The sequence below is a fragment of the Leptonychotes weddellii genome, chromosome 15, assembly GCF_054177405.1.
Source record: "Leptonychotes weddellii isolate Sample4059 chromosome 15, ASM5417740v2, whole genome shotgun sequence".
NCBI lineage: Eukaryota > Metazoa > Chordata > Mammalia > Carnivora > Phocidae > Leptonychotes > Leptonychotes weddellii.
In genome coordinates, this window is record NC_138383.1 from 5,719,423 (window position 1) to 5,727,366 (window position 7,944).

General features: G+C 44.1%; 1 protein-coding gene across 2 annotated transcripts in view; it reads right to left on the reverse strand.

Moving 5' to 3' along the window:
- The window catches only part of NUP85 (nucleoporin 85), a 34,269-nt gene extending 27,880 nt beyond the window's left edge, over window positions 1–6,389 (reverse strand). Inside the window, exons 1-2 of one of the 2 annotated variants that reach the window (XM_081804530.1) lie at window positions 6,076–6,389; window positions 2,558–2,648 (exon numbers count right to left, since the gene is read on the reverse strand). In XM_081804530.1, coding sequence (XP_081660656.1) covers window positions 2,558–2,648; window positions 6,076–6,108 — 124 coding nt within the window. In that variant the 5' untranslated portion in view covers window positions 6,109–6,389. The remainder of the gene's footprint in view (window positions 1–2,557; window positions 2,649–6,075) is intronic. The other variant, XM_081804531.1, reaches the window with a different exon arrangement.
- Window positions 6,390–7,944: the final 1,555 nt, after the last annotated feature.

The window sequence follows — 7,944 nt, forward strand, 5'->3', positions numbered from 1 at the left end:
TTTTTTTTTTTTAAAGATTTTATTTATTTATTTGAGAGAGAGAATGAGAGACAGAGAGCATGAGAGGGAGGAGGGTCAGAGGGAGAAGCAGACTCCCTGCCGAGCAGGGAGCCCGATGCGGGACTCGATCCCGGGACTCCAGGATCATGACCTGAGCCGAAGGCAGTCGCTTAACCAACTGAGCCACCCAGGCGCCCCAAAAATAAAATCTTTTAAAAAAATAAAAGCTCTAGGCCCAACATGTGACTTGATCTTATTTTGGAACTACCTTTTGATTCCATCAACTGAAATATGCTGAAAAACAGTAAAGTCAGTATTAGCCTATGTATAACTCAATACATAAGATAAACCTACAGCTGAGGGCCTCCTGGGTGGTTCAGTCAGTTAAGCGTCTGCCTTCAGCTCAGGTCATGATCTCAGAGTCTTCGGATAGAGCCCTATGTTGGGCTCCCTGCTCAGTAGGGAGTCTGCTTCTCCCTCTCCCTTGGCCCCTGCCCCCTGCTGGTGCACACACACTCTCGCTCTCTAATAAATAAATAATCTGGGATGCCTGGGTGGCTCAGTCGTTAAGCGTCTGCCTTCGGCTCAGGTCATGATCCCAGGGTCCTGGGATCGAGCCTGGCATCGGGCTCCCTACTCAGCGGGAAGCCTGCTTCTCCCTCTTTCCTTTGCCCCTCCCCTGCTTATGCGTGCTCTCACGCTTTCTCTCTCTCATATAAATAAAATCTTTAGGGCGCCTGGGTGGCTCAGTTGGTTGGGCGACTGCCTTCGGCTCAGGTCACGATCCTGGAGTCCCGGGATCGAGTCCCGCATCGGGCTCCCTGCTCGGCGGGGAGCCTGCTTCTCCCTCTGACCCTCCCCCCTCTCAGGTGCTCTCTGTCTCTCATTCTCTCTGTCTTAAATAATAAATAAATAAAATCTTTAAAAAAAAATCTTTAAAAAATAATCTAAAAAAGAAACCTACAGCCAAAATTTTATATAACCTCAAATTCAAATAAATAATATTTCTATATTACTTTGTACTGCCATTACCCCTAAAACAAAGAATCAAGAGTTGCCTAAACTATTTTGCAACAGTGATAAAAAGGCTCTATAATGATAAATTATAAACCAGCAACTTGTGGAAATTTCTTATATAACAGCTTCTTGAACAAGCTGTGATGATGTTCAATGGCTTGTCTCTAATGAGATTTCAATAGACATAAACAAACAGAAAATCTCATGTTTCCAACAATCAAGGACAAACTAAAAATGCTGATAAGCTTTCCCATTAAGTATGAAAAGAGGGCAGACATATTCAAAGAAAGTTCTCTTCTAAGCAATTGTCCCTTTGGCAGCTTCTAGAGCTCTGCCAAGCTTGAGATCTCTTTTTTTTTTAAGATTTTATTTATTTATTCATCAGAGACAGAGACAGAGAGGCAGTGGCAGAAGGAGAAGCAGGCTCCCCCACCTTGAAGCAGGAAGCCTGATGCGGGACTCAATCCCAGGACCCTGGGATCAGGACCTGAGCTGAAGGCAGATGCTTAACTGACTGAGCCACCCAGGCACCCCAAGCTTGAGATCTTTAATACTAAAATATCCCATAAACTTTTGGCAACATCAGGTACAATTGTTAATGATAAAATCAAGAAAAACTACATTGAAAAAAATTTTTTAACTACATCACTTCAAAACTGCATGAACTGCACACCACATGATTTGCCAAAATTATAAGACTTCCATTAGAGGGCGCCTGGGTGGCTCAGTTGGTTAAGCGACTGCCTTCGGCTCAGGTCATGATCCTGGAGTCCCTGGATCGAGTCCCGCATCGGGCTCCCTGCTCGTCAAGGAGTCTGCTTCTCCCTCTGACCCTCCCCCCTCTCATGTACTCTCTCTCCTTCTCGCTCTCTCAAATAAATAAATAATCTTAAAAAAAAAAAAGACTTCCATTAGAGCAATCCCCTCTTTATAAAAGAGGAAAACCTACACATTTGGATAAAGAACCTATCAAAGATTTGCAAGAAAATATCTTCAACATTTCCTGAAACTCCTCTTGAAATGGAGAAAGCAAAATCAAATGTCAAAATTTAGTTTTATCTTGCTACTAGAGGAGTCTGTAACAGAAAGAAAAGATCCATGTCCAAAACCTTAAGGAGCTTAGAGAAAAAGGAAGAGCCATTTCCCTCTCCAGATCTTTTGTGCTTTATATCAACAGCTAACAGAATTCATCAAGTTCACAATACTACAAAAGTAAGGGCTATGAGAGCTGCAGTTTCACGGCAAGGGGGCTGCTGTGAAGGGAATTTAGTCATTCTGGACAAGAAAGGGAAAAAACCTGAAATTTTTAAATACAAAGGAACACCACAAAGATTATTAATTTTTTCCCTGGATTCAACATCTTCCAGATCCCATAAATTAATGAAAATATTAAACAGCTAAAGGTTCAAAAATGAAAATGGTACAAAGTAAGTTCAACTGTTTCTTGCCTCAGTTAGTTAAATCTGAGAGAATAAAGGAGAAAAACAACCAAATGTGCCAAGATGGATAACCTGGAAGAAAAAAAAAAATAAAAACCTACCTTTTTTGTTGAAGGAGGTTTCACACACCAGCATCTCCCCTGGACCCCAGTCAAAACACATTTGCTTCTTTGAATTCACTCCTGGAATCAACTAGTTAAAAAAAAAATTTAAAAAAAAGGGCACAGACACTGTTATTTTTACTAAAGGCTTTGCTTTCAAATGATTTCCAAGTAGAACCCTAGAAATAAGTGGCCATGAAAGTTAAGTGCTAATCTATGTATACAGCTGAGTGTGGTTGAGGTCAGCCCAGTCTGTTAAACCCTGAATAAGCAAGCGAGCTTTCCTGGGCACCTCATCTCAGCCTGCCACTTTGCAAGTGTTGATAAAAAGAAGAGGTATCCTTAATCAATTACTATATTGTAATTTAACGATCTATAGTTCAGAAAAAGGGAATTTTAAAAAAATAGAAAAGAAATCGAACTGTCTGGGGTGCCTGGTTGGCTTAGTTGGTTAAGCGTCTGCCTTCAGCTCAGGTTGTGATCCCGGGGTCCTAGAATCGAGTTCCACCGAATCGGTTCTCTCTCTGCCTCTGCCTCTCTCTCTCATGAATAAATAAATATATCTTAAAAAAAAATGAACTGTTGGGGCACTGGGTGGCTCAGTCGTTAAGCGTCTGCCTTCGGCTCAGGTCATGATCCCAAGGTCCTGGGATGGAGCCCCGCATCGGGCTCCCTGCTTGGTGGGAAGCCTGCTTCTCCCTCTCCCACTCCCCCTGCTTGTGTTTCCTCTCTCGCTGTGTCTCTCTGTCAAATAAATAAAATTTTTAAAAAAATAAATAAATAAAAAATAAAGTGAACTGTTACTTACTAAAAGGAGCCCTCCAATACCATGGCTTCTGTGCCATCTCTGATGAGGACTCTCAATTTTTCTCTCCAACTCAGATCAACCCCTTTGAGCCTCAGCCTCATATATCCAATTACCTAATCCACACCTTTATAGGTTACCTAACCTCTAGAGCTATATCCATAACATCAGAACCAAAAAAGGACTCTTGATGCTCATCTCCAAGTCTCATTCCATTCCCCCACTGGGATACCTTCCCCAACTGTTAGGATTAATCTTTTGATTCTTCTCTTTCTCTTACCACCTTTGTCCAATCAGTAAATCCTGTTCTTTTTTTTTTTTTTTTTAAAGATTTATTTATTTATTTGACAGAGAGAGACACAGCGAGAGAGGGAACACAAGCAGGGGGAACGGGAGAGGGAGAAGCAGGCTCCCTGCCGAGCAGGGAGTCCGATGCGGGGCTCGATCCCAGGACCCCGGGATCTTGACCCGAGCTGAAGGCAGACGCTCAACGACTGAGCCACCCAGGCGCCCCAATCCTGTTCTACTCTTAAATAAGCCTGAATCCAACCACTTACATGTCTACCAGTCTAACCCAAGCCACCAACTCTCATATAACTGCAACAGCATTTCTCAGTGCCTGAAATGACTCTCCTACATGGTTATTACCTTGCCCTGCAAATAGATAAAAGCTCACAAGGGCAGGGGATCCCGGGATTCTCATTCACTGCCTAGAAGAGACCCTGGCACAAAGTTGGCACTCCATAAATATTTTTGGCAGAGAATAAATTTGGCCGGCAATAATCTGGTCTCAAGACAAGTGCAGTCAGTTCTTAGGAAGGGCTAATGCAGTCATTTAACTACTAAGCAATGTCTAGTAAGCCTTTTTCTGTACTGTGCTCTAGAAATACAACAATGTATAATACAGTTTCTGCCCTCCAAAAGCTAGCAGTCTACTGAGGAAGTCCAATAAAAAAAAGGCAGTAAGAAAAGTGGAGGGGAGCCTGGGTGGCTCAGTCATTGGGCGTCTGCCTTCTGCTCAGATCATGATCCCAGGGTCCTGGGATTGAGCCCCGCATTGGGCTCCCTGCTCGGTGGGAAGCCTGCTTCTCCCTCTCCCACTCCCCCTGCTTGTGTTCCTGCTCTCCTTATCTCTGTCAAATAAATAAATAAAATCTTTTAAAAAAAAAAAGTGGAGAAATGCTAAGGCAGAGATAAACACAAAAGAGGATGTTTTAGCAGACTCTTAATGAATAGGCCACTCAAGGAGGAAGTGTTATACACAGTGGTACTGAAGCAAATGGGTATCCATAAGCAGAAAATAAACCTCACACCATAGACAATATAAAACTTAGACACAAATGTAGAGAAAAATCTGTAAAATTTGAAAAGCATAATAGAAAATCTTTTTGATCTTAATGTAAGCAAAGATAGGACACAAAAAGCACAAACTACAGAACAATTTATAAATTGGGACTTCATCAAAATTAAACTTTTGTTCTTCAAAAGATATTATTTTTTAATTTTTTTTAAAAGATTTTATGGCTCAATATCAAAGTAGTGACTCCCCAGGGTTGTGCAGGTTACTGGAAATATGCCTCCAACGAAAGATTCTGACATAAATGGAGGAGGGAAAGGCAAGATGATGTGTAGTTTGAAAAAGTTCCAGTGATTCTGATATTCTAATTTTTCTTCTCACTGACACTGACACAGTGCTTGATACATAATATTTAAAGTAATTCATACAGGTCTTAAAAAATTAACACTCTACAGTAGTAAGTTTTATAGAGTAACAACCCACACATTAACTACTATTTACGATCTCATGTCTCATTTTGTCCAACTGGCTTTGAAATGACCCTCATCTTTAATCTCTGGTTTTGTCAAACACTGCTTTTCCATCTGATGGATTTAGCTGAAAACTGCAGGCATCTCAACTTTCTCAAAAGCAATAAATATACGATCAGGCAACCTGCAGTTTAGTTTAGTGAAGCTTACAACTTACCAAGAGCTGGGAGGTGCAGAACAAGCCAGTAATGGACAGAAATATTTGCCCTAGTCAGGGAGGTAAGGGAAAGCTTTCCTGAGAATGAGGGTGTGGTTCTTGCATTTAAAAAATGAGGAGATAAACCGGAGAGAAAAAGAGTGTTCCAGGTAGGAGGATCGGTAAGTATCTCGTATCTAAAAGCCACGAATCTCTTTACGAACATTATAGATCATTCACATTTGACACTCTCTTGAAAGTCCAGACAGAACTGAAAGCAAACAGAGCAATAAGAACAAGAAGTCTCCGAGAATACTTTTAGTAAATCTTGGGCCAGCACGGCACAAGAAGCAGAACCCAAGCTCATGGTGTTGCGATATGAAGTTTAGATCTGCGGAAGACAAAAGCTCCTTCGACCTCTGCTTGGTCGGAGCCCGCTCACTAGAGCACTAGTCCAACAGGAAAAGCGAGGGAAGTGGGATGGGAAAGTCGGAAAGACAAGAGAGGGTGAGGGATGGAGTAAGGAGTGAGGCCTCCGAGCCAGGCATTTCTGAATATACAAAAAAAGAGTAGAAACCTAGCGACCACTACTGCGACCCAAACACGGGCACCTAGCTAATGGGACCTCCGAACCGTGGCAACTGAGCTGGGGAGGGAGCCAGGAGCCTCGCGGGAGGTAGACAAGCCTACAGTGACTAAGCAGACACAATCATCGGACCGCGAAGGCAAGACTGTTGCGGGTGCCCTTACAGTGACGGTCGGCTCGCCGTCGAGTTCCTCCATACCGCCTCGCCTCAGTCCCCTGGAACTTGCACGGCCGCCAATGCTCGGGGCTCGGGCCTCCCGCTCCCAGCCGGCTGCCAGAGAAGACCCCCTTCGGAGCGCCTCCTGCACTGCCTGCAGGCCCAAACGCCCATCGCTACAGGGGCCTCAGCTCTCGGCCACGATCCTCCCTCTGCGACACGCTATACATGTCCCTCCTTCCTGGCCGGCGACAACACGACAGGGAAAACAGAGCCAGGGCAGCCTGTCCTCCCAATAACCCTTCAACCGGGTCAGGCGTCGCCGCGGACAGCCCCGCGCCGGCCAGGGAAAAGGCCCCCGGAGACGGCGGGAGCCGCGGCGGTGCGGTTGCGCGTGCGCGAGATGGGGCGGCTGCTCTGAGGCGAGTGCAGGGTCTGGCCCCGGGGTGAGCGAGCTCGTGGTGTCTCCGGACTCTGGCCGTTCTCGCTCCTGGGTGGTCTGCAAGTTAACGTCGTCGCAGCTGCGTCTCAGCGGTATCCAGGCTTTGCCCAATCCCCGTCCGTCTACTGGGCTTGTTTAGGAAGGCGGTCGCCGCCCCTCCCACCCCAAAACGCTCAAAAGGCACGCAGACAAAATTAAAGCGGCTGAAACAACTGTGAAATCGAGACAGCTGGGCTTGCTTAATTAAATACAAATACTAGTTTGTTATCTCACCAAAGCAAAGCAGAAAAGGGGACTTAAATCAGGGAATCCCAGACCTTGTCATGGAAAACTGAGAAGTATTCCAATAACTTAAAGGAGTAATTTATTTTGTAAATGCCATATTTGCAAATACATACGCATACAGGGAAGAAAAGAGGACTGTTTCTAAATTAACAAATAAGCAACTTCTCGAACGAATTGAAGATAATTCGAAATTTAAAGATAAGTCTTAGGAAATACTGCCTGAAAGTGTAGCAGCTGCTTTCATTTAAAAAAGAAATTTGATCTGAAAACAAGACATAATTTCAAAACTCCCCCTTCCCTGAGGTTCTTCTGAACGGCCTGTTTGTATTGGTAGAAAAAGATGACTTGGAGTGGTTAGGAAAATCTTGTCACCCCAATAGTTCGTTCTTTTGAGGTACAGATTGTTAAGCAAAGGAAGAAAAATTCTTGTGGCTATCACAATTTCATCCAAATCTTTTTCTCTGAAGACAGCCATCCATAGGATGAACTTTAATGCAGTTTTGCACAAAATTCCACACTGTTCTACCATCTATGTCTTAATGCATTTTCCAAATGTTTCACGGTTTCACTGATCTGAGTGTTTCTAACACCAGTGGTGTGGCTATGAAGTATGAGGAAAGCATTCATGTCCATTTTCCAGGGAGTAAAAAGAGGCCTAATATTTTCTGAAAGTAAAATGAACATTCAGGGGGTGACTGGCTGGCTCAGTCAGTAAAGCATGCAACCCCTTTTTTTTTTTTTTGAGCATGTGACTCTTGATCACATTGGGTATAGAGATTACTTAAAAATAAAATCTTGGTGGGTGCCCGGGTGGCTCAGTTGGTTATGTGACTGCCTTCGGCTCAGGTCATGATCCTGGAGACCTGGGATCGAGTCCCACATCGGGCTCCCTGCTCAGCGGGGAGTCTGCTTCTCCCTCTGACCCTCCCCTCTCATGCTCTCTATCTCATTCTCTCTCTCAAATAAATAAATAAAAAATCTTTAAATAAATAAAATCTTAGGGCGCCTGGGTGGCAGTGAGTTAAGCGCCCGACTCTTGATTTTGGCTCAGGTCATGATCTGGGTCTTGAGATCAAGCCCCAAGTGGGGCTCTGCACTTAGCATGGAGACTGCTTAAGATTCTCTCCCTCTCCGTCTCCCCCCAGCCAC